The sequence below is a fragment of the Sciurus vulgaris genome, assembly GCF_902686455.1.
Source record: "Sciurus vulgaris genome assembly, chromosome: 13".
Classification (NCBI taxonomy): domain Eukaryota; kingdom Metazoa; phylum Chordata; class Mammalia; order Rodentia; family Sciuridae; genus Sciurus; species Sciurus vulgaris.
In genome coordinates this window covers 40,011,656-40,039,429 of record NC_136474.1, presented here as the reverse complement: position 1 = coordinate 40,039,429, position 27,774 = coordinate 40,011,656, and the positions used below count along the sequence as shown (strand labels likewise).

General features: G+C 35.1%; 1 protein-coding gene across 1 annotated transcript in view; it reads left to right on the top strand.

Moving 5' to 3' along the window:
* Positions 1-27,774, top strand: part of PTPRM (protein tyrosine phosphatase receptor type M) — an 849,607-nt gene that overhangs the window by 298,196 nt on the left and 523,637 nt on the right. Inside the window, 2 exon segments of the mRNA XM_079108449.1 lie at positions 25,416-25,451; positions 25,454-25,686. Coding sequence (XP_078964575.1) covers positions 25,416-25,451; positions 25,454-25,686 — 269 coding nt within the window.

Sequence of the window (27,774 nt, the reverse complement as noted above, 5' to 3'; positions counted from 1 at the left end):
ACTGTATAAGAAACCTGCCTAAGTCACCTGGGGACCCCAAAAGTGGCTTGTTTCTCATCATTTTCAAATTTGTGATTTAAAAAAGTATAACAAGTGAGGCCTAGCCAGTTCCTTTTCATTGCTGAGTAGTAGTCCATGCCTATAATCTCAGCAACCCAGGAGTCTGTAGGAGGATTGTAAGGTGGCCTGAGCAACTTAGTAAGCTCCTGTCTGGAAAAAAAAAAAGGCAGTTGATGTAGCTCAGTGGTAGAACACTCCTGAGTTCAATCCCTAGTTCCTCAAAAGAAAAAGAATAATAATAAAGTATAATGGGTGACACACACACACACACACACACACACACGCTTTTTAAAAATCCTGATATGAACAACTATTTCTTCATATACAGTAGTACAGATTGCCGGCCTCACTTCTCCTACCTCCCCAGCACCGCTATGGTGATGAACTGGTCACTGCTTCTTTCTATCTATATAGTTTCTTTCTTTCCTTAAGCAAAAAACAAAACAAAACAAGACAAAAAAAACAGAAACAAACAAACAAACAAACAAAACTTTTCCTCAAATGGGAATTAGGTGGCAAATAGAATCCCTGTAGTGTCCCTGGCTAACGTAGTTAGCAGGCCCCAAACTTGAGACTCTTTAGGAAGACCACAGGCACTGCAGTGGCAGAGGAACTTCTACCACTTCTGTCTTTTATCCTTGGAAGGCGACCATTGCTTCCAATAACTGGAAGTCCTCCATTGCTCTGGACCTTGGTATCTTTGGCCTTAAGTGCAAGGCCCAGAGTGTGATTGTCAGGTTGTTCTCGCAAATAGCATGATCAGGAAAACAGACTGTGGCTTTTCTACTTTCTCATAGGAGCCAGACTTTGACTTTTACTAAGAAACATATCCTGCTGGGCAGTCAAACACTGTGTGTGTGTGTGTGTGTGTGATGTATTTCCCATAATCACTAAGTATTTATACACAGTAAACTTGTCAGCCTTGTCTTCTGTGCATCTAATGAATGATAGCCAACTTTACAAATTTTTCTGTACTGTTATCCCTTGATATCCACTGGGCATTAGTTTCAGGCTCCCCCTGCGGATACCAAAATCTGTTGATGCCTAAAGAAATGGTATAGTGTTTGAGTATAACCTATATTCATCTTCCCATATGCTTTAAATCATCCTTAGATTACTTGTAATTCCTAGTATAATATAAATACTTTGTAGATAGTTGTATAGTTTAGGGGATGATGACTAGAATTTGTATGACATTTGTATGTGTTTGGTACAGATACATTTATTTTTTAGAGTATTTTCTATACATAGTTGGTTGAATCCACAGATGTAGAACCTGCAGATATGGAGGGCTGACTGTACACTCTGTTTTTTTCCCCTTCTATTTAGTATTACATTTCTTTTTTAGATCAATCCATGGTACTCCGTCACAGAAATATACTATATTTTGTTCTTTTTTGAACATTCAGTGTCTCCCCTGACCCCTGTTTTTTTCTGTTAAACACATTGTTGCAGGGAACATCTGTGGTTGGGTGTCCTGATGCAACTTTGAGAGCCTCAGTGTGGTAGATATATTATTAGAAGCCCAGTCTCTGGAATATAGGAGAGACACATTTTTAATTTTATTAGATGCTGCCAAATTGCTATGAAAAGTGTCTAGATCAGTTTATATCCCCACCAGCAGTGCATGGAAGTTTTATTTCACCTATATTCTTGCCCAAAATTCATATTGTCAGACTTTAAATTTTTGGCCATCTGAGTGATGACCGCCTGCTTTATTTTTAGACTCCCTGGCATTGAGAGAAGCTGGCTAGTTCATCCATTTTATGGCTTTCTGCTGATGGCTTCTATCCAGATCATCAGAGAATGGTTATGTCTACAATATTAGAAATATAGATGCTTGTAAGAATGTCTCAGCTTTTTTTTTTTTTTTTTTTTTTAAGTGCACAGACTTGAATAGGTCATTAGATCATTAGATCATTCTCTACTGTAGTTACAAGGTCTGCATGGCTGTTATCTGATGAGGTTATCATCATGCATTTGTCTAATTTCATCCAAAGGTGTTTGCTCTCTTTGATATCTTTATTTGGGGCTCTGAAGCTTGCTACAGCATGCACGTTAACATATAGCAGTCACCCTATTCATTGCTAACGCAGCCATTACTTTTGTAGTGTGTCACATTTGCCTTTTTGTCTGTGTCAGCAAGACTGGGAGGTTTGAGAAAAATTTCTTCCCCCCTTTTTATTTTCCCTGAAAAGGCAGGAAAACGAACAAGGCTGTACCTAATTGAAACAGCAGGGCAAATTTAGGAAGCAGAATATAATTACCTGAGTTGGAACTCAGCCAAATCCTCAGAGTAATAGCCTCAGGCTTGGAAAAGTGCCCTGGGATCTTCTGATACTAACAAATGTTCATGGCCTCTGATTTACTGCTTACAAGGAGTTAGAAAAATAAGAGCTGGTAAAACTGTGCCCCTACTAAGTGCTAAGTGCACAGATGACATACATCTTCACCTGTTTCTTAAGAGTGAATCTGTCAACAAAGCAGATGTTGTTGCTGCACTGGGTGCAGGTGCAAAGGCTGTGACTAAGTTTGCCTAGGGCTTCCCAAGTTTATAACCTAAATTCCATCTTATATTATCTGACCGCTGGCTAATGTCAGAGCTCCAGAAGTGTAGCCCCTTTCATCCATCCACTGGATTGCAGTCATTCTGTTCAGCAAAGACGGAAAGACTAAATGCTTATCCTTCTATCAGTACTTTTCTGAAACATATTGTTTGTTGCTGTTTTATACATTCCTTAGGAGCCAGCCTCCCATGGCTGTAGAAAAGGTGTTTATGGTCCCTCCTTTGGAGAATCCCTGTGCTAATACTTAATTGGCTTTGTGAACTGTTGTTAGGAGGCACAGAATTGAAAAACAGTTTCTGTACCGAAGAACTGTATGCTTTAAATGATTTTGATGATAGCCCTTTGGTAGTTATTTTTCCTTGTATCTCCAAGTTTATGGGGAAAACATGCAGATAAAGAATTTAAGGATTAAATCATTAGTTTGATCTTAAAATGGAAAGCTTTACAGGTAATATTTTATGAGATTTTCTATAAAGATTTCTAAATAATCAATTATTTTGAAATTTTGGTGCTCATTATATTCAAATTCCAATGGAGCTTAAGTAGTTCATATCTCAAACTACGCTTTCCAAATGGATGCAGAATTGCTGAATCTTATTTATTTCACTGTAAAGCCTCCTGTTTGGACTCATATAGGTTTATGAGTAGGCATTACAACATTTTTTTAATAGTAGCTGTTCTCATACAAGTATGTAGTTGGTCATAAAATCAATTTTAACGTAGTCACAATAAGATGCAGGATCAGCTTGAAATGTGGAGATGGCTGTGCAGAATCAGCAGCTCTCTGGCTTAAAACCACTTCTAACAAACAGAGATAATTCTTGAATTTGGTATGAACACTAAAAATATATTTTGGTTTGATTCAGTAATCCTAGTGGGAAAAACAGAAGAAGTATTTTATCTGTTTCATCATTTTTTAAAGATATTTATGAGCTCTTAATCTATGGGCATTTCTATTATTATCTGGTGGTTCATATATATATATATATATATATATATACATACATGTATGTGTATATATATGCATATGTATATATACACGCATATGTATATGTATATATGTACATACATATATATGTATGTCTTACAAACCATTAGAATTTTAGTGAGGCAATTTGCATATCATCCAATATACCCACTTAAAGTATACAATTAAGTGGTTGTGTTTGTATGTTCATGGAGTTGTATAATCATTACCATAATCAATTTAAAAAATTTCCACCCCCTCTCCCTAAATTAGTCAATCTTTATTCTCCTGCCTCTAACCCTCAGCAACCTTTAATCTATATCCTGTCTACTTATATTGCATTCAAATTAAATCACATAACATATGCTCCTTTGCAGCTTCTTTCTCTTAGGATAATGTTTCAAGGATCATTCACATTGCTGCATATATCAATACTTTATGCCTTTTTTTTTTTTTTTTTAAACTGGGGAATGAACCCAGGTGCACTAACCATTGAACCACATCTTCATCTCTTTTATTTTTGTATTTTATTTAGAGACAGGGTCTCAACTGTTCTTTGGGCCTTGCTAAATTGTTGAGGCTGGCTTTGAACGTGAGATCCTCCTGCCTCAGTCCCCTAAGCCACTGGGATTACAGGTGTGCGCCACTGTGACGGGTACTTTATGCCTTTTTAAAGCCATTATATGGATATAACACATTTTATCAAATCATTCATAAGTTGAGGAGCATTGAAGTTGTTTCCATCTTTTGGCAATTGTGAAAAATGTGTGGAATTGCTGGGTCATGTGGTAACACTGTTTAGCATTTTGAAGAATGGTGAAATTGTTTTTCAAATTGACTGCACCATTCCAAAGAGCAGAATATAAAGGGTCCAATTTCTGCATATTCTTAATAACACTTATGTCCTTTTTTTATCATGACCATCTTAGGGTTTTGAAGTTGTATCTGTTTGTGGTTTGGATTATATAATGACTAATGACGATGTTGAACATTTTTCCATACAGTTTTTGGCTACTTTTATTTCTTTTAGGGAGAAATTTTTATACAGATCCTTTCTCCATTCTTCTTCTTTCTTTCTTTTTTTCTATTATTTCTTCTGTTACTCATAACCATTTGATGCTGTGTCTAAGAAGGCTTTGCCTAATCCAAGATCTCAAAGGTTTATCCTATGTTTTCTCCTAAGAGTTTTATAGTTTCCATTCTTAGATGTAGGTCTAGGAGCTGTTTTGAATTAATTTGGGTATAGTATAAGGTAGTTGTGCAACTTCATTCTTATTGTCCATGAATATTCAGTTATTTGAGAACTATTTGTTCTGTTTTTTTTTTTTTTTTTTTTTTTTCTCCCCCATTGAATTGCCTTGGTACCCTTGTTGAAAATCAGTTTACCATAAATAGAAAGGTTTCATTCTGGACCCTCTATCCTGCTGGTACCACACTGTTTTGATTACTGTAACTTTGTTAGAACCTGTGAATCTTTCAACATTCTTCTTTTTTTCTAATATTGTCTTGGCTTTTCTGAGTCCCTTATATTTTTGAATGAGCTTGAGAATTAGCTTGTCAATTTAGTCCTCCCCAAATCAACTGAATTGTTTATAGGAGTTTTGTTGAATGTGTAGATTGCTTTAGGTGAGAAAAAAAATCACCATTTTAACAGTATTAGGTTTTGTGATCCAGGAACATAGTATGATTTACCTTTCATTGACATCTTATAATTTAAAATGTGTAGTTTTCAGAGAGTATACAACTATTATAATTCTTCTATAAAACTTATCCTATTTTATTCTGACTCTATTGTAAATGGAATTACTTTCTTTATTTTATTTTTGAATTGTTCATTGCTAGTTTATAGAAATTAATTTTTTGTTATATTATCTCATATCCTGAGATCTGTTGAACTTGCTTATTCTAAAATTTTTATGTGGATTCTTCAGCATTTTCTTTTTTATTATTGAGTTTTTTAAACATGTTAATTTCACAAATTAATGGTTTTCACTGTGATATTTCTGTACATTTATAAACTGTGCATTGGTCATGTCCATCCAACCCATCATCTATCCTCCACACCCCTTCCCACCACACACTTTCTAGTTCCTAGTAATGCCTTCAACTTTCAGGTCATTTTTGGTTGTTATTATTGTTCCCAAATTTTCACAATTGTGAGAGAGTACTTGTGATACTTTTCTTTCTATATCTAGCTTATTTCCTTTAACATGATGATGTTCTCTAATTCTGTCCATTTTGCTGAAAAGGACAGATTTTCATTTTTTATGGATGAACAATTCTCCGTTGTGTAGAAATACACCATATTTTCTTTATCCATTTATCTGTTGATAGGCACCTAAGCTGATTCCACATCTTATTTTAAATAATGCCTCAATAAACATAGACATGCATTATTGTTTTTGTATGCTCATTTCATTTTATTCAGATATATTCCCAGAAATGGGACAGGTTGGGACAGCTTGACCATATGGTAGTACTATTTTTAGTTTTTTGAGGGACCTCCATGCATTTTTCCATAGTAGCTATACTAATTTACATTCCTACTATCTGTATATAAGGGTTCCATTTTCTCCATATCCTCACCAATATTTGTTATTTTTCATCATTTTGATAATAGCCATTCTAATTGAGGTGAGACGGCATCTCATTGTAACTTGACTTACATTTTCTGATGGCTAATGATATTGAGTATTCCTTCATATATTTATTGGCCATTTTTATTTCTTCTTCTCAAAAGCATGTTGTATTCAGATAATTTGCTTATTTAAAAAATTATACTCTTTGTTATTGTTTTTAAAATATTTTATTTTTCTATGTTCTTGATATAACACTCTGTCAGATGAATAAATGGCAAATATTTTCTCCCATTCTGTAGGTTGTATCTTCACTTTGCTGTTTCCTTTGCTGTGCAGAAATATTTTAATTATATATAATCCCATTTGTCAGGTTTTGTTTTCGTTTCCTTTACTTTGGAGTCCTGTTCAGAAATTTACTGCCTATTCCATTGTCTTGAAGATTTCCTGTATGTTTTCCTCTAATAGTTTTAGCATTTTGGATTTTAACATTAAGATCTTTGATGCATTTTGATTGTTATACAGGGTGAGAAATAGAGGCAAAGTTTTAATTTTCTGCATGTGGATATCCAGTTTCCCAGCACCATATGTTTAAAAAACTGTCTTTTCTCTAATGTATGCTTTTGGCACCTTTGTCTAGAATCACTTATCCTTAGTTGTGTAGGTTTATTCCTGGTCTTTTATTCTTTTCCATTGGCCTATGTATTTATTTTTATACCAATACCATGCTGTTTTTTATCCATGACTCTCAAAATTAGGTATCATATTGCCTCTAACTTTGCTTTTTATTTTTCCCCATCTTCCTCAAGATTGCTTTGGATATGTGGTGCCTTTTGTGCTTCCATGTGAATTTTTGGATTGTTTTGTCTTGTTCTCTGAAGAATCATTTTGATAATAGTAACTCTTCCAATTCATGAACATGGGAAGTATTTTTACTTTTCAGTGTCTTCTTTGAATTAATTTTTTAGTGTTCTACAATTTTCATTGTAAAGGTCCTAATAGTTTTTTGGTGGAGTCTTTCTGTTTTTGTATGTATAGAACCAGATCATCTGAAACAGGAATGATTTGACTCCTTCTTTCCTATTTGCATGTCTTTTGTTTCTTCATTTTGCCTAATTACTCTAAAATTTCTAGTACTATATTGAATAAGAGTATTTTTTTAGGGAAAATACTGGGCTTCTTTCCATTCAGTATGATATTGACTGTAGATTTGTAATATGTAGCCATTATTATGTTGTAGTATCATCCTTTTATACCTAATTTGCTTAGGACTTTTGGCATGAATCATTGGATTTTAATAAGTGTATTTTTCTGCATTTATTGAGATGACCATATGATTTTTTCCTTCATTATATTTATGTGATGTATTATATTTATTGATTTTTGTATAGTGAGCCATCCTTGCATACCTGAAATGAAAACCACTCAATCATGGTATATGATCTTTTCAGTGTGCTATTGAGTTTGATTTGCTAATATTTTGTTGAGGATTTTTGCATCTGTGATCATCGGAGATACTACTGATTCAATCTTATAACTCGTTATTGGTCTGGTCAGGTTTCTTATATCCTCTTGATTAAATTTTGTATACTATATGTGTCCATAAATTTGGTCATTCCTTCTTGAGTGTCTAAATCATTAGCATATAGTTTTTCCAAATAACCCATAATGATCCTTTGAATTTCTGTAGTTACCCGTTGTAATGCTTCCATTTCATTTATAATTTTAGAGATTCTTAGGAATTTTCCATAAACAAATTCATCAAGTAGAGTATATAGATTCTATTTTCCCAATATAGATGCCTCTTATTCTCTTTCTTGCTTGAATACCTGGCTGGTACTTCTAGTACAGTGGAGAAAACAAATTCATTATGTATCTGATTTTAGAAGGCAATCTTACAGTCTCTTAGTATGATACCAGCTGTAGAATCTTTGGAGCTGCTTATTTTTTAGGAAGAAAATTCCCTACTATCACTAGTTTGTTAATTGCTTTGATCATGAAATGTTATTTTGGTTTCAGCAAATGCCTTCTTTGTCTGTCAAATTATCATGTGGCTTGTCTTTTATTCTATTTGGTGTTCTGTGTTATAGTGATTCCATTTTTTTGGATGTTAAACTAACCCAGCTATTATGAAATGAATTCTTCTTCTTGGTCATGGTGCAAAATATTTGTATTTATTATTATATTGCACATTAAATACAAAGTTACTTGCATATATGATGGCTTGAGTTCTTTAAAATTTTTTTCAGCATAGGATTCATTATTTTATTGTCAATTTAAAAAGTAATATAATAATATAAACTCTTAATATAAATAATATAAACTCATGCTGTTGTATATTGGATAAATCAAGTACAAAGATTATTCTGTATCACTATTTTGTGAACATTAAATTATCAGGTTCTTTAAACATCTAAGAAATGTTAAGTTCAACATATAGTGTTATAGGTTCAAAATTATTTTTTAAAATTAATTTGTACTCAATTTATTTGCGTATCCATACATTGCTTGCCTATTTTCAAATTTAGATTTAAAAAAAAGACTGATGAAGCAGTGAAAGTAAAATAAGATTGACACTGACAAAGAACTAGAATTGTTTTCAGAATTATATTCTGTTGAATAAAGACAGATCCCTTTGCTTTAGTTGAGAAGGGCCCAGGACTCAAAATTGACATTTCATTTTAATTTTATTTTTGTGAGTTGTGTGTACTGGGGATTGAACCCAGGTCTCATACATGCCAGATGCATACTTAATCAGTTTTAAATTTTTTATCCTTACACTTGTATTAAATTTTAATTTTTTAAATTTTTTAATGAATTCTTTTTAGTTATACCTAACATTAGGATTCACTTTGATAAAATTACAAAAGTACCTAACTTTCCTAGATACATATATGAATATATCACAGCAACTTTAAAATTTTGAAACAGGGTCTTGATAAGATAAGTCACCCAAGCTGGCCTCAAGCATTTTCTGGGGGAAGTGGTGTACCAGGGATTGAACTCAGGGGCACTCTAACACTGAGCCACATCCCCAGTCCTATTTTGTATTTTTGTGTTTTATTTAGAGACACCAACTCCCTAAGTTACTTAGTGCTTTGCTTTTGCTGAGGCTGTCTTTGAACTCATGAACCTCCTGCCGTGGCCTCCTAAGCCTCTGGGATTACAGGCATGCACCTCCATGCTCCGCTGCCCTCATGCTTTTGATCCTCCTTCCTCAGTCTTCCAAGTAGATGGGATTGTAGGAATGTGCCACTATGCTCTGTGACATTTCATTTTGAGGATGGAGAAAATTAACTTTTCTTTTCCAAAAGAAAATCATTCTTCTTCAAGACACAGTTGATTTCTTAAAGTTATTTATATTTGTGGCTAACATTTTTCTCAGATAAGAACGTGTGAGTTCATTTTTTACTTGAACAATTATTCCATTAAGATATATTCTTAATTTTTAAGAAAAAGAAAAAAGAAAAAATTTATTGTTTGAAACATGTTAAGACCAATCAAGGACTCAGTTGGTTAAGGTACATAAAATATTTAGGACTATGCTTAGCACATTCTAAGAACTTAATAAATATTAGCTATTATTTTATTTACTATGATTAATACGTATTGACCACCCCCAATGAATATCCAAAATCCTCAAAAGTCAAAACAAGTTTTTAGTGCCAAACTGATGCCACAAATGGAAAATTGCACACCTGATCTCAAGTGACAAAAGGCAAGTTCACCAAAAGTATTGTATAAAATCACTTTCACACTGTGTTTATAAGGTATATGTGAAACATGAATTTAATGTTTGGACTTGGGTCCCTTCTCTAGGATATCCCATTATGTATCTGCAAATATTCCAAAGTCTGAAAAAAACTGAATTTCAACAAAATACTTTTGTTTCTTTGTATTTTGGATAAGGGATGCTCAGTCTTTATTATTATTATTTTGTGGGGGAAGTGCTTGGGATTGACCCAGAGTATAATGCACGCTTTTTCTTAACATATTTTCTATCTCTTTGCCCAAACTTTATTGTTTTTATATTTAGGTGCTATATGTTGATAGACCCACTAGAATCCATTAGTTGTAAATAGTAAACCTAAATAGCTGTATTGATTTATTTCTTAGATGGAGAAATTCAGTTGCATCCATATGAAAACTGAAGAATATATTGTTTCAAAATATGTTGTTTCCCAGTGTTGTAGTGGGTACTCTCGTGTTCTTCTTGGAAGCAATTGCTTTCCTTGCTTGTGATAATGATACACACACACACACACACACACACACACACACACACATACATATTACACAATAAAAGAGAAACACTGTTTCTTCTGACACTTGGGTGTACTTCCAGTTTATTTCAACTATGCCATACATTAAAATGTAAATTAAAATAAATGGAGGTTAAGACATATTCTTCTTTTGTCCCCTTTCAAATTTTGGTGCTAGTATTTCGATGTAGGCTTTGAAGAATCAATAATAACGAAGCATCTACAAACATATTTGCATCTTGGTCAATGATAATCCGTGCCCTGGGGAATCAGAGGCTGATTTGTGATCAATTGGTACGTAAAAACTTCCTTTCTTTGTAAAAAGCAACAGATTATGGCAGGGATAAGAGAGGGGAGTTATACCAAAACCTGCTTGTTATTCATGGAAGATATTTAGTCTGTAGAAATCCTGCAGATCTTAGAAGAAAGCTGGCATAGCATTTTGAAAGGGTATCTAGGAGATGAATGGGTCTATAAATTTGGAGAGAGAGGTGGGGGGGAGTGAGGGAGGGAAAGAATGAATGAGACTGTCTCATTTTGAATATGAAATAGATTGAATTTCCCATTCTAAACGTTCTATACCTGGTGTTACAATTAAATTAATTTGGCATGGTTTGGACTGCATAGCACAACATAGAATCTGAACTTATCTGGCTGTAGAACTCTTTTTCTTGGACTTTTTTCCAGTTTCCAGTGATAGGTCAGTTAAAAAAAATAAACAGTAAAGAACAGTTTTGAGTGCTAAATACTAGACAAATAGAATGCCTTTCCCACATGATCCAATTTAATCTTTATCCCAACCCTATGAAACAAGTCCTTTAAAAATTTCCCTATATTATAAATTTTTAAAAATCCACTGATGCTTACATTTAGGAACTTTTGCATGTATTCAAGATTTAGCAAACGGCTGAAGTTGTGATGTTTGAACACAGATGTGCTGAAATCCAAATCATAAAATACTGTGATTAAACTGCCTAAACTGCTTGCCAACTGAAAATGGTTCCAGGATTTATAGCGTTAGAGAGAATCCAGGCATCTTAAAACTTTGAAAAATTATATAAACCTTGATGTTTACTGAAAGAAACTTATACACATCATTAGCAAAAAGTTTGATCATGTTTTTCTATAGAATAGAATTCCACAGTGTCTTTGTCTTATTCACCCTGGTGGGTGAGTCACTGTCTTCCATTTAAGTCAATTATCTTTCATTTGAAATGGATAATTTGCTTATAAAGATATTAACAGGTTTGTATGTCTTCATCTGGTGTCCATTAGAGGCATGGCTTTATTATCTTAGCCAGAGTATTGTTTTTTCTGGCAATCTGCTTCTTAACCCCACAGCGGTATTTCCCAAGCTAAAGCCAGTCAGTAGATTCTAGGGGAGGTTCCCTCACACAATACAGTCAGTTTGAATGGAGGCATAAATGCTTTAAATCATTAACCTTACTGTGAAAGCATGTGCCCTACAGTCTTTGAGTAGGCCACAATAATTCTAATGACAAGTGGTGGCTTTCCTCCCCTGCATCATGTCTTTACTAAGTATGGGGGTAACCAAAGAAGACCTGAATATTAAAAACCTTATCTTTGGCCCCTAAATTCGAAATGTAAGGTGTTTTCTAAGAGACAACCCTCTGGCAACACTATTAGTAGAGTGTTATGATGAATGAGCTTCATCATATCTCTGTGGTTCAGGGAGTGATTGCTGAAATCATGGCCTCTAAGGAACCAATCCTCTTTCAATGCCAGATTTAACTATGGATGAACAGATCCTTAGAAGAACCAATGAGAACCTGATGCTCAAATATTTTATTACTTTCACTAAGTTAGCTGATAGGGTATATTCATTTTATCAGTTTCTCAAAGATTATAGAAGTTAATAGTAGTTTTGAAAGTGTGCTTAAAAGAATACTCTCGTGCCCTGTTGGTGGACATGACCATTTGACTATTGTGTCAGAAGTTTTTTAAAAATGTAATTATTTTTGTCTCAGTAATTCAATTTCTAAAAATTTAATGAAAGGAATAATAAAAACTCTACATAAATATTTAATTATGAGCACTTTTGTTTTGGCATTAGATATAGTAAAAGAAAGCCACAAGTTCAGAACAGTGGATTGGGTCCAAACTGTGCATCCATATGATGCATGTCAGAGTTCCTCAACTGTGACTGCTGTTGACATTTGGTCTGGATAATTCTTTCTTACAGGTGCTATTTTGCATGTTTTAGGAAGTTGAGCATCCCCAACCTCTACCAACTAGATACCAGTAGCACCACCCACCACACCAGCTGCGACAAGCCAGAAATGTCTCCAGATATTGTCACATGTCCCTTGGCAATTGTGAGAGTGGGGTTGGTTTAGTACTAGAGCACTTGCTTAGCATGCATGAGGCCCTGGGTTAGATCACAAGCCCTGTATAAAAATAGAAAAACAAAATATCCCCCATGGAACTGTTGAGGACCAGTGATACATGTATGGTAAGGAGATTTTCAGATAGTTTAAAGTGAACATTTGGTAAGAAAAAATTTTGGTAGTATTTTGTGAAATTAAAAAAAAAAGTACATTTTTTTTCTGAAAAAGGCAGAAGGATAATTATAGTTAAGGAGTTAGAAGATATACAGTTTCTATAATGGCCAAAGGGTTTTTCTGGGAGTGCTACCTATACAAAGCCAGAAGTTCTTGGTGTCCATGTCTCCCAAAGCAGCCATGGAGAGCATAACTACCTATACCAAGGCAGTAGGAGGGCAGCAGCTACCAGGTGTCTGCCAGTTTTCTGTTTGGGCTCATTGGGGGTTTCTTTGACCTTTATCCACACCATCTACCTCCCATTCCCTCCCTAGTTTCTGCTGTTCTCAGGATTTGGCCTCCTATCTGCCTCCTCACCTAATACAAATAGTTATTAATCTCCACGAATCCCCTCCCAGTATGAATCAAAGTTTCACTTCCCAGCCAAGCTTTAGATCACAATGCAATGTGTGTCTGCCACAGTTTAAAGGATGTTTTTGGTTTAAGAAAAAAACAAAATTGAGTGCAGTAATGCATACATATTTTAGAAGTTACATCTTAGAAATAAATGAACATATGACTAAAAATTATTTCCCCATTTTTAAGGCTTCTTAATAAAATCCTAAATGTGAAAAACATTTCTTAAAAAAAATCACAAATCTTAGAGAAAAAAAATCAAAATGATTTCAAATATCTTGAATACCGTTTAATATATTGTTCATATGAAAAAAAGAATATGTAAAATGAAGGCAGTGTCCATGATTTGTATAGGAAGCTATTTCGTATTTGGGGGAAAACAAATGATTTTCAAACAGTTTAGAAGCGTATTATAATATTTTAAAAAGAAAAACAATATTTTTAGTCCACCCTTGCTCTTGTAAAATCAATCCTCAAATGCTTAATGCAGTATGAACTTAAAATTCCTGAGATGAAATTCATTTGAAAAATTATTTTGATCAATTTTGGTAAGCTTGTTCATGGTGCTCCAGACTAAATCAATTTTACTTTTTCTTTTTTTTTTTTATTGTAAACAAATGGGATACATGTTGTTTCTCTGTACATGGAATAAAGGCATACCATTTGTGTAATCATAAATTTACATAGAGTAATGTTGTTTGATTCATTCTGTTATTTTTTCCCTTCCCTCCACCCCCCCCCCCCCTCTTTTCCCTCTATACAGTCTTTCCTTCCTTCATTCTTGCCCCCCTCCCTAACCCTAACTCTAACCCTAACACTAACCCTTCCCTCCCCCCATTATGTGTCATCATCCACTGATTAGCGATATCATTCGTCCTTTGGCTTTTTGAGATTGGCTTATCTCACTTAGCATGATATTCTCCAATTTCATCCATTTGCCTGCAAATGCCATAATTTTATCATTCTTTATGGCTGAGTAATATTCCGTTGTATATATATACCACAGTTTCTTTATCCATTCATCAACTGAAGGACATCTAGGTTGGTTCCACAGTCTGGCAATTGTGAATTGAGCAGCTATGAACTTTGATGTGGCTGTATCTCTGTAGTATGCAGATTTTAAGTTCTTTGGGTATAGGCCAAGAAGTGGGATAGCTGGGTCAAATGGTGGTTCCATTCCAAGTTTTCTAAGGGAATCTCCACACTGCTTTCCAGAGTGGCTGCACTAATTTGCAGCCCCACCAGCAATGTATGAGTGTACCTTTTTCCCCACATCCTCGCCAACACCTGTTGTTGCTTGCATTCTTGATAATCACCATTCTAATTGGGGTGAGATGGAATCTTAGGGTGGTTTTGATTTGCATTTCTCTTATTACTAGAGATGTTGAACATTTTTCCATATGTTTGTTGATTGCTTGTACATCTTCTTCTGGGAAGTGTCTATTCATTTCCTTAGACCATTTGTTGATTGGCTTATTTGTATTCTTGGTGTAGAGTTTTTTGAGTTCTTTATAGATTCTGCAGATTAGTGCTCTATCTGAAGTATGATTGGCAAAGATTTTCTCCCACTCTGTAGCTCTTTTTTCGCATTGCTGATAGTTTCCTTTGCTGAGAGAAAGCTTTTTAGTTTGAATCTATCCCAGTTATTGATTCTTGCTTTAACTTCTTGTGCTATGGGAGTCCTGTTGACAAGTCTGGTCCTAAGCCGACATGTTGAAGATCTGGACCTACTTTTTCTTCTATAATCTGCAGGGTCTCTGGTTTGATTCCGAGGTCCTTAATCCATTTTGAGTTTAGTTTCGTGCATGGTGAGAGATATGGGTTTAGTTTCATTCTGTTGCAGATGGATTTCCAATTCTCCCAGCACCATTTGTTGAAGAGGCTATCTTTTCTCCATTGCATATTTTTGGCACCTTTGTCTAGTATGAGAAAATTGTATTTATTTGGGTTTGTGTCCGTGTCCTCTATTCTGTACCATTGATATACCTTTGTATTTTGGTACCAATACCATGCCGTTTTTGTTACTATTGCTTTGTAGTAGAGTTGAAGATCTGGTATTGCGATACCCCCTGTTTCACTCTTGCTGCTAAGGATTGCTTTAGCTATTCTGGGTTTCTTATTCTTCCAGATGAATTTCATAATTGCTTACTCTATTTCTGTAAGGTACGTCATTGGGATTTTAATTGGAATTGCATTGAATTTGTATAGCACTTTAGGTAGTATGGCCATTTTGACAATATTAATTCTTCCTATCCAAGAGCATGGAAGATCTTTCCATCTTCTAAGGTTTTCTTTAATTTCTTTCTTTAATGTTCTGTAGTTCTCATTGTAGAGGTCTTTCACCTCTTTTGTGAGATTGATTCCCAAGTATTTTTTTTTCAAGGCTATTGTGAATGGGGTAGTTTTCCTAATTTCTCTTTCTGAAGATTCATCACTTATGTATAAATATGCATTGGATTTATGAGCAATGATCTTGTAACCTGCTACTTTACTGAATTCACTTATGAGTTCTAAGAGTTTTCTGGTGGAATTTCCAGGTTCCTCTAAATATATAATCATGTCATCAGCAAACAGGGATAGTTTGAGTTCTTCTTTTCCAATTCGTATCCCTTTAATTTCTTTGGTTTGTCTAATTGCTCTGCCTAGAGTCTGAAGAACGATGTTGAATAGAAGTGGTGAAAGAGGGCATCCCTGCCTTGTTCCAGTTTTTAGGGGGAATGCTTTCAGTTTTTCACCATTTAGAATGATATTAGCCATGGGCTTAGCATAAATGGCCTTTACAATGTTAAGGAATGTTCCCACTATCCCTATTTTTCTAGTGTTTTGAGCATGAAGGGGTGCTGTATTTTATCAAATGCTTTTTCTGCATCTATTGAAATAATCATGTGATTCTTGACTTTAAGTCTATTGATGTGGTGAATTACATTTATTGATTTCCTGATGTTGAACCAACCTTGCATTCCTGGGATGAAACCCACTTGATCATGGTGCACTATCTTTTTAATATGTTTTTGTATGGGATTTACTAAAATTTTGTTGAGAATTTTTGCATCGATGTTCATTAAGGATATTGGTCTGAAATTTTCTTTCCTCAATGTGTCTCTGTCTGGTTTAGGTATCAGGGAGATATTGGCATCATAGAATGAGTTTGGGAGGGTTCCCTCTTCTTCTATTTTATGGAATACTTTGAGAAGTATTGGAATGAGCTCTTCTTTAAAGATTTTGTAGAACTCGGCTGAGAACCCATCTGGTCCCAGACTTTTCTTTGTTGGTAGGCTTTTGATGACTTCTTCTATTTCAGTACTTGAAATTGGTCTATTTAATTGTGTATGTCCTCCTCGTTCAGTTTAGGCAATTCATATGTCTCTAGAAACCTGTTGATGTCTTCGAAATTTTCTATTTGTTGGACTATAGATTTTCAAAATAGCTTCTAATTATGTTTTGTATTTCAGTCGTGTCTGTTGTGATATTTCCTTGTTCATTCCGAATTTTAGTGATTTGGGTTTTCTCTCATCTTCTCTTTGTTAGTGTGGCTAAAGGTTTATGAATTTTGTTTATTTTTTCAAAGAACCACTATTTATTTTGTCAATTTTTTGTATTGTTTCTTTTGTTTCAATTTCATTGATTTCAGCTCTGAGTTTAACCTATTTCCTGTGTTCTACTACTTTTGGTGCTGGTCTGTTCTTCTTTTCTAGGGCTTTGAGCCGTAGTGTTAGGTCATTTATTTGTTGATTTTTACTTCTCTTATTAAATGCGCTCCATGAAATAAATTTCCCTCTAAGTACTGCTTTCATAGTGTCCCAGAGATTTTGATATGATGTTTCTTTGTTCTCATTTATCTCTAAGAATTTTTTAATTTCCTTCCTAATATCTTCTGTTATCCATTCATCATGTAATAGCATATTGTTTAATCTCTAGGTGTTGGAGTAGCTTCTGTTTTTTACTCTTTCATTTATTTCTAACTTCAATCCATTATGATCTGATAGAATACAAGGTAGTGTCTCTATCTTCTTGTATTTGCTAACATTAGCTTTGTGACATAATATATGGTCTATTTAGAGTAGGATCCATGTGCTGCTGAGAAGAAAGTGTATTTGCTCTTGGTTGGATGGTATATTCTATAATGTCCATTAAGTCTAAATTATTGATTTTGTTATTGAGATCTATGGTTTCTTTGTTCAATTTTTGATTGGAAGATCTGTCCAGTGGTGAGAGAGGCATGTTAAAATCACCTAGTATTATTGTGTTATGGTCTATTTGGTTCTGAAAATTGAGAAGTATTTATTGACATACGTGGATGAGCCACTGTTTGGGGCATAGATGTTTATGATTGTTATATCTTGCTGATTTATGCTTCCCTTAAGCAGTATGAAATGTCCTTCTTTATCCCTTCTGACTAACTTTGGCTTGAAGTCCACATTATCTGAAATGAGGATGGATACTCCAGCTTTTTTGCTGAGTCCATGTGCATGGTATGTTTTTTCCCCATCCTTTCACCTTAGTCTATGGGTATCTTTTTCTATGAGGTGAGTCTCTTGTAGGCAACATATTGTTGGATCTTCTTTTTAATCCAATCTGCCGGTCTATGTCTTTTGATTGATGAATTTAGACCATTAACATTCAGGGTTATTATTGAGATACGATTTGGTTTCCCGGTCATTTGGTTCATTTTTTTGAATTTTATTTATTTATTTATTTGACACAATTTTACTTTTTCTTATGTGTCACTCTGATAGCTTAGAAATCTTTGAAGGGCTGCAGATCTCATTCTGATGATGGTAGCAGAGAAGGAAAGGTTTCTAAAGGCAAGAAAACCTCACTGCATTTCTGCATTGTTGAGAAGGAGACAGGGATGCAGAACTCTTCCTTGCCCTCAGTACCCTGGACCTTTCTGGTTGAGAAAAGTGAAAAGATCTTGGTTGTCTTGCATATGAAGAACAAGAGGGATTTGATATTCTTGGCAGCCTGGAGTGGGGAGGTAGAGAGAGGAGATAGAGAAGGAATGTTACAGTTTAGATGTACATGTAAGATTAGGACAAAGCATTACACAATGGGAAACCAGAGAGTAATTCAGGAATTAAGCTTGCTCTCTTGTCAACTCACCTTTTTGAGAATTCGGGTCCCCTAAGAGCTACCTTAATCCTGCAGAGGACACTTTCCCCAGTGACCTACTCTTAGACCCCACCTCTAAATTGTTCCCACCATCCCCCAACACTTGCCCCTGGAGATCAAGCTTCTAACATATGCTGAAACCATAGGTTATCATGACAGGTGGGTACACACTGAAACACCTGATGTTAGAGACCCAGCTTAATATAGTGTCCTGCTATATTATATATATAGACCCCTGCAGAATTAGGGGTCTTGGACAAAGTTAGATGAGGGCAGCTTTAGTGAGGCAATGTACGATTCTGAGTGTGAAGGATTAGCTAAGCCTTTAACAATCCATAGGGATACAGAAGGAGAGAGTAGATTCCACATATAATCCTCATGTGGAATAAGGCTTAAACCATCTTTTTAGTTACTATGACAAGGAAAACCTTTCCTCTGTGCTTGTGGGCCTGCAAACCAACTGACAAGAGATATGTTAATGCAAAAAAAGTAAAGTTGGTTTCCACAGTTGTGGGCAAGTAGCTCCTAGTAATGGCAAACTTGCTAAATAACCAGAGGTAAATATTATATACTAAATTTAAACAAAAAAAGGAGTGGTAATCAAATAATGCAACAGAACCCTCTACATACTGGGAAAGGGTAGAAGGCTCTGTTGAATTATTTGATAGTAATGGGATGGGCATTCTGTCTCCATGGCATCTTAATTAGCAGGAAATGCCTTACAAGGGGGTTAATGGCCACTGTAGTTTTGAGGTAGCTTTGCTTTAGTTAAACAAGGGACATCAAGATCAGATTTCTTTATCTTCCTTAGCTCAAATGTTTTCACTTGAAAATAACCTTTATACCAACTCTGGGGGTCTAAGTGGTTCCTATATTTTCTTTCTGTGAAATTTTTCTGGAAGTTTCACCAAAATAAAAAGAAGCAGCAGCAGCTAGGTTTATTGCTGTGGAAAGCCGTTAGAATTAAAAATAGCAAGGAAATAGATCTGTAAAAAGGAGAGAAGAATTTATATTAGAAGAAGGAAAAAAAAGTAAAGGTTAATGAATTTAGCAGACTGGACAGTTCCTGAGTGAAGAGGGCAGCTAGTGGAGAAAACTCCCAGTTGTTGGACTTGAAGCATCTTTGGTGATGGTTTTAAATGTAGTGTCACAGTCATTGTTCTCTCCTGGAGCAGAGCATGGAGGAAACAAGTGTTCCAGTGAACTTTCTAGTGGTACATTCTGTTCTGGTGATGGATCCTTTGAGGTTGTGTTGAGTTAATCCAGTTTCAGCTCACAGGGCTTTGGAAAATGAAAGTTTTAGTTGTCAGTGATCCCAAATCAGGAAGGTGTGAGGAAAATTGGAAATGCTAATTGCTGACAAAATGCACAAGATAGCAGAAAACAGATTAAAAAGAGGTGGCAAAATAGCTCAAAGACAATGAATAGTACTACAATCTAAGAACCCACACAGGTGAGCTATATTGTTTTCCATTGAAATTTCTCACCAGTTGCTTCATTTCTGATTATACAAAATAAGTTGAGTCCCATTAAGTTTGACTGAATAAATTACATAATGCAGTAAGATAATTCACCACATGGACTTTTTGGAAATTTGAAAGTTTGTTGGAACTTTTTACAAGCAATCTGAGATTGAGTGCTTTTTAGGTTGTTTTTTTTAAATTGGTACATTATAATTTCTTGTAATTGTGTGATTCACTGTTATATATTTGTACATACACATCATTTGGCCAATTTCATTCCATAGTACCTCTCTTTTCCCTTCATTCCTCCCTCCGCTTGGTCCCTTCCTCTCTTCTACTGATCTTCCTTCCAATTTTCATGAGATTGCCCTACCCCACTCTTCCTTTTTCCTCTCTAACCTTCTTTATTTGAGAGAAACATACTCTTGACTTTCTGAGTCTTTTTATTTCACTTAACATAATGTATTCAAGTTCCATCCAATTTCCTGCAGATATCATAATTTCATTCTTTATGCCTGAATAAAACTTCATCCCATATGTATATATTTCTTTATCTGTTCATATGTTCACTGACACCTAGGCCTTTTGTACAACTTGGCTATAGCGAACTATGGTACTATAAACATGGGTATATGCATGTGTCACTATAATATGCTGACTTAAGTTGTTTTGGATCAGACTGGATGTTTAAAAGCTGCCCTAATCTAGGCATCCACAGGAAAGACTTATCACCAAACTTCTCTTGAAATGCCTGTATCCTGTTTCCTGGACTTTCTAGGAAGTGACCTTCCTTATTCATCTATAATGCAGGTATGAGGTACATTTTCCCAAGAGGGCTTTGTAAACACTGGTCAAATAAAGTCAACCTTAGTTTTCTAAAACTCATCACATCTGATTCTATGCATGCTATTTTCAGATAAAACATTCCAAAGTCCTGATTATGTAAGCAATGTTTTCAATGTGTCTTACTAATAAAGAGGACTGATTCTCAATGAACCTAGATAAATAATTATATGGCCAAAAATCTAGAATACTCAAAATTAATTCCTGAAATTTTGAAGCTTTTAAGCAGGGAGAAAAGATGTTTCCTTTCTGCTTCATGAATAATTTTACCAACTAGGAGTTATAATTTGCTTAAGATAAAAGAGAAAAGTGTTCTTTGACTTCCAGAAATGGAACATTAATGAACCAGAAAGGTTTTAAACAAAAAGGTCATGAAAATTGTCATCATTGTTCAATACTTCATTCAGTTCCTTGCGGTTTGATTTTGGGTAAACAGTTGCATGAACACACCAATTGTCAACTCAGTTCAATGACTCTCTTGTGACATCATCAGTGCCAACAAAGCCTGTACCCCAGAGTACCTGGCAAAGTCCTCTTCATGGATCTCAGAAAAAAGGAAATTTTTTTTTGTTTTTTTTTAAAGATGAAGTTCTCTGACTTGGTGTCTTGGATGTATTTGCTAAAACAGGATCATATCATTGGAAGATAGTATCTATGAATGATAAGAGACTTAAAGGTACATAGTTAAAGATCTAATGAGAATATTATACAAATAATGCATTATTAGTAGAATTATAAAAATAGTAGTATTATAAAGATTATTGACTTATTCCTTTTATATAATAACTGGAATTATGGCTAATGACCTTATACCATTGATGTCTGCTATCTACCAGGGCAGAATTGAGAACATGTAAGCAAGACATTGAGATATTTCTGGGCATTTATATAATTCCTGAAATATTTACATTAACAACATTAACCCATGAAAATATATCCCAGTGGATATTAAACTCTTATTTGATAATGCCTCTCATGCAAATCAACATATTAAATATAACTAATTATTATTATTATTTTAATCTTCTCTTTTTGTACGGTTAAAGAACAAACCTTTAAGATATCTCAGGGACCCTCTGAGAAATCTCTAAATGAGTGTTAAGATCAGTATTTTATTTCATATTTGATTTTGGTATCTTGAAATAGCAGAAGTTGTCAAAAATTTAAAAAAATTTGAATTGTTGGTGAATAGGATCCTAGGTCACTAGGAAACAGTTCATAGTTGGTTATGTATTTGACCTATGTGGCAATACAAGACTTGAAAGTAAATGTGAAAGGCACTTGATTGAGAGAGAATCCAAAAGCCCTTAGCCCTTGTAATATTGAGAAAATTCAGTTGTCTAAATGTTCCAGGAAAGACAACAGAAGAGGTTAATTTTGACTAAGACAAAGATTCTGTTTTCTTGATTATCTCTAAAATGGTAATGGAAACCTTTTTCAATTTTCTTCTTGACAACAGACCACATAATCCACGAAACTTTTTATTTTATAGCAAAATATGAAATCACATTCATTTGCATCCATGTACTGGCAAGATTAGAGCTTATTTTAAAGAATTTATAAATAAGTCCATTGAAAATTAGCCAGCAGGACCATTATACAACAATATACAGTTGCTTTTTCCCTAAAACTCTTTTGTAAACTTCTGTGTGCATTTGGGTTCTTTCCTATTCCCGGTCTCCTCTCACCTACCCTTAAAAAAAAAAAACAATTAATATCGAATTCTATTTTCTTACAAAATTATCTTTTTCCTTTAAACAAAATATGTCCTTCATTTTGTGTGTTGTATTTTCACTCGAACCGTTTCTCTTTGCTCTTTATTTTCTAGTACTTTAACTTACATATATTGATTATAATTTATCATTAGTAATCATTCAGCTAGACACTGGCGTGTCCACAGTGCCTGAAATCCTCAGCTTCTCGTTAAGGCTGAGGCAGGAAATTGAAGTTTCCAGGCTAGCCTGTCAAACACCACAACAAACAACCCATTAGAAACCTTTATTTTACAGAGTCAATAAGAAAGGAGACTACTGTGAACCATTTTTCAATTCCAGCATTCTGTAACAGATGAGGAAATTTTATGAATATACTATCTTCACCTCCTCTGGAGATACATGCTTGTTCAGGGTTTTTATTATAAAAAGAAAGTTTAATGTGGCTGAAAAGGCAGGCTTATTAATAAGGCCAAATATCTCTTAGTCTCTTTGTAAGGATAAGAAACCAAAAATATATAAACAAAATTGTAAAGTCTTCAGTATTTTACTTAGGAAATGATCAAGATATTAATGGTTATCTTTGGCTTAACTTACTAAGTTTCAAGTTGGCAAGTTATCAAAATAATTTTGAAAACTATTTTTAGGCAAATTCATTATAAAACATAATTGATTGTTGAAATAAGATTGTCAGAAGAATGACTTCATTTGATTAATTAAAATTTGTTTCTAAAAGCTTAAAGCCTTGTAAATATAGCTTTAGTTTATATTTAACTAGTAAACGCAAGTAGATACACAAATGTATGCTTTTGTCATACTCCATGCTGGGGTAACTTAGAAAACAGGATGTTTCTTTTAATTAAACAACAGTGTTAAAACTAGTCTTATTTACCAAAGATTTAGGACCTGGTGGTGTGACTCAGTGGTAGAACCCTTGCCTAGCATGTTAGACACCTGGGTTTGATCCTCAGTACTGCACAAAAACTTAAAAAGGCATTTAGTTTACTAAAGATTTACCTAAGTCAAGTGGCACCTCAAATAGTTGAGTTAGTTCTTTATTTCTGAAAGTGTTGAGGATATTTTAATTTACACAAGCACTTATTTTTTTTTCTATAGACGTATAAGAATAGAGCTCTTTATTATTTGGTAATATCACACAGAAGTAGAGAAATATCACATACACATAATATTCAGAGGTTGCTTATGTGCCTAAGCATGCAGACAGATGCAAATAAGACTTCTGTAGCTTTTATTCTAAAATAAAAGTCAGGCCATAAGTCAGGCATTAACATAGTTGCTTCTTATCTTTGCTTCACTTATATTTTTACCTAAGGTGTGCTTCTAGCACATGAAATAAGTTGTTACTTGCTCAATATGAGGGCTAAAGCTTTTACCAATTTTTAGGAGGGTACTTTTTTGATTTTCTCTTATCCTGACATATAATTTCATGTAGGCTGTGGACTAAATTTGATTTTTCATTAGATATTTTTCCAGCAGCTAGATGATTTCTCTTTGGGGCTCTGAGTCCCAATGAAGTGGGGATCTGCATTCCCCTGAAGTGGAACAAGGAGAGACAGTGATGACCAGTAGGATGTTGAAAGGCTGGTTGAGAAGAGAGAGGACTAGGGGATCCAGCTTGGGAGGTTTGAGTTTTCTGGAAGGTGACATCGAAATTCTCAAGTTCCAGTCAATGGCTACGTTACTGGCCAGCTCACATGATAGTCTGTCCGTGTAAGTGTCATAAAACCTGCATACACCTGCATGTTTCTTCATGTTGGTCCTTCTCACAAAGCCCAGTCCTCATTCTGCATATTTCATATTCTTCACCTGTGCCCATTTGCCCTTCATGACACTTCTTTAAAACACAAACAAAAACTGAATAAAAAATGCCCTGTTTTTCATGTGGCAACAGTTCTCCATTGTATTTATCATTCTCAGTTACAATGAGCTTGTCAGCTTTCATCTTGATATCACTATAGTATGGAACTTGGGATCCAGGTGAAAGCTGCCTGATGAGAGGGACAGTGGCTACTGCTTCCTTAGATGTGTATGCCTCCCTTCTGGCAGTGAGGCAGGAAGTCAGGATTGACTTTGAAGGGGCTGCAGGACCCTGTCTGGAGGTAGATTATTGATGGAAGCATCTCTTTCTGGTCAAGGGTCCTCCCCTCATGGCTGGCTGGAAGGTAGTCCAGTGTAGGCTTTTACAGAATCGCTGTGTCCAAGTACTTCAGAAATGTGATTTTTTTGTTTGTTTTTAGGAAGAAAGTTTTGGATATAATTTGGGGAGTTACCATATTCTGGGTTGTTGATGTTATGGTGGCATCAGACAGCTACCAGGAGGTCCTTGTGCTCTGAAAAGTGAAATGGTCAAGTTCAAATTTGACGTCCTCAACATTAGGTGAGATCCAGGAAGAAGGATGAAAAGGGAAAAGACCACAGAAAAATGACTTTGAAAGGAGAATGTTCAAATTGTTTTTGGAAGTTTTTGAAAATGATCTGTATGACTGAGAGTATTCTTGTTGGGAGGTGAACCTGGAAGAGAAAGGATAGAAAGCATATGAGGCCAGTTTAGGGATTTTTTTGATGATCTGAGGAGAGCCATTTTTTTTTGCCAGGGGTGTAGGGAGGGGATTGAACTCAGGAGCACTGGACCTCCAAGCCATATCCCCAGCCCTATTTTGTATTTATAGGACAGGGTCTCACTGAGTTGCTTAGCACCTTGCTTTTGTTGAGGCTGGCTTTGAACTCGTGATCCTCCTGCCTCAGCCTCTCGAGTGGCTAGGATTACAGCGTGCACCACCAGCCTGGCAGGAAAACCATTTTCTTAGCAGTTTGGGGGCTAAATCGTTCTGACTAAGAAAATGAGTAATTTGGGGGGATCCCATGTTGTGAGGACTTTGCCAGATTGTAGTCTCCCTGATTTTTGTTTCTGCAGGCTCTTTCATGCTGGTGAATGCATCTGGGAGACCTGAGGGCAGAGAGCTCACCTGCTGTTACCTCAGCTTAAGGAAAATGACACCCACTGCATTGATTTTCACTATTTTGTATCCAGCAAGAGTAATTCTGCTCCTGGGTTACTCAATGTCTATGTGAAGGTCAATAACGGACCTTTGGGGAATCCCATCTGGAATATATCTGGAGACCCAACACGTACATGGAACCGGGCAGAACTGGCCATTAGTACATTCTGGCCTAACTTTTATCAGGTATGTGTTTTCTTTCCATTTCATGTTTTGAAGCATCCTCTAATTTCTAAGAATATAAATTGTTTTATTATTAGTATAATAATGTATAAGAAAAGGTAGGTTTCTTTTAAAATACCACTGTAATTACCCATGCTTTTTGATTACAAATGTCTTATGACTTTGTGAAATAAATTTTTAAAAAATATTCAAATTTGTTTATGAACAAAGCAATATCCCTCAGTAGGACCAGTAGTACTATGTGCAGGGATAGTTTACTTTCTATCTTGGGTCTCAGGAGTGGATGAGTCATGAAGAAATGAGCACTTGTTGGGGTCAGCCTGTGAGGTGTGGGTCCCTGCTTCAACTCATGGAATCAGTGGAAACAAAATGCCATTGTAGAGACCATTGTCACAGAGGGACTGCTGCCAAATTCTATTATTGTGGAAACTCTTTTGAGACCCATATTGCCCACTTTGAGTGAATTCCCCTTTAAAGTAATGCAGGCAGGAAGTCCAGAGCAGTTAAGAATGGTAATCTAAGGTCACATCCCTCTGTCAGGGATGGTGCCACACAAGAGCATCCTGCTGTGTATAACTAAACGGGAAAAAAATGAGTGACGGTGGACATTTGGGGTGCTTTTTCCTTTTATCTACAGCATCTTTTACAAATAGCTTTGTATCAAAAATACACAATTGATTTCCAGCTAAGAGGCAGCCTGAAGAAGATTGTGGTATTTGCTGCTTTCTTTCTTAAACCTTTGGCTTACTCAGGAATCAGCTGGAACACATGTCTCAGATCATTTCTCATATTCAGTTAAGGTGCTCAGCTAGATTCAGGGACAGGAGAACTAGATCTCTCAAGTGCTCCTTGTCTTCAGAATGGGCATGAGCCAGTAATATCCTGCAGATTTGGTGTTGATCAGTAAAGATCCCCCAGCTCCTTACCTGGGGATTGATACAGAATAAATGGACTGTAAATTTCTTGCTTAGTTTATCTTTGTTTCCCTGTACCTATAGCAATTTCTGGTATTTAATAAATTACATGTTTCTTCAGTAGAAGTGTAGAGATAGTGAAAGCTCTATTAATACACAAGCAAATTGTTAAAATTTTTTAAAGTTTATTTTGGCAATAAGTTTTAGAGTGCTAAAATATAATACATCTAAATTTAGCAATCTACTTTAGGAATGTATCTTGAAAAAATAATGAAGAGTGATTGCAAATAATTAACTCCAAGGATATTCATAGCAGCTTATTTAAATAATGAAAAACAGAAACAGTATTATTTTCAACAATAAAGGATTTGTTAATTTATGCTCTTTCAATATAAAAATACTTTTTGTAACGACTAAGAATGATGTTAGGGAAAAGCATTTAGTGATGTATTTAAGCCTATTTTTAATTGGATAAAACAGGTATAAAGCAACATATTAAATTCCACTCTTAAAATTTAAAAAATATGTGATAAACATCAAAAATACTCTGAAATCAGTACCTACAAACATGATATCTCCCTAACTACAGGGATAACGATGATTTGGCTCTTTTCCTTTGGGTCATGTATCATATAAATTTCTCCCAGTGTGCATGTACTGTTTTTATTTATGCAGCAGAAAAGAGAAAAATAGTTTTTTTTCACAAGAATGAAAATATTCTATTTAATGAGTACCTTCATCTGATAAGAAATGTACCAGTAACCAGTTGGTAATACAATAAACAGAGATGGTCTCTGGGACAACACTTCTTCCTTCATAGGGTTAAAAAAGCAGGGGCAAGTGGGGTTGGCCACATGAGTCTTCAGCAGGTTTCTCCCTGTTGGATGAGTTGATCATCTGGAGGAGACTTCTCACTGCTCTGGGATGTTCTCTCTGCCTTCTGGAACAGGCTCCAGGCTCTTCCTCAACTCAGACAGCTGCTGAATTGAAACCAATGGGACATTGCTACCCATCTGTGCTTCAGTTTCTTCTCTCTGGCCTGAGCAATGCTCAACTTCAAACCTTTCGAGTGAGTTCTCTAGAGACCTGTCAACACACTGGACATTGACTCCAATTGAGAGCTATCATTTGTTCCCCCTTTTTGCACAATTAGCTCAAACAGTACAAGGAATGGTTT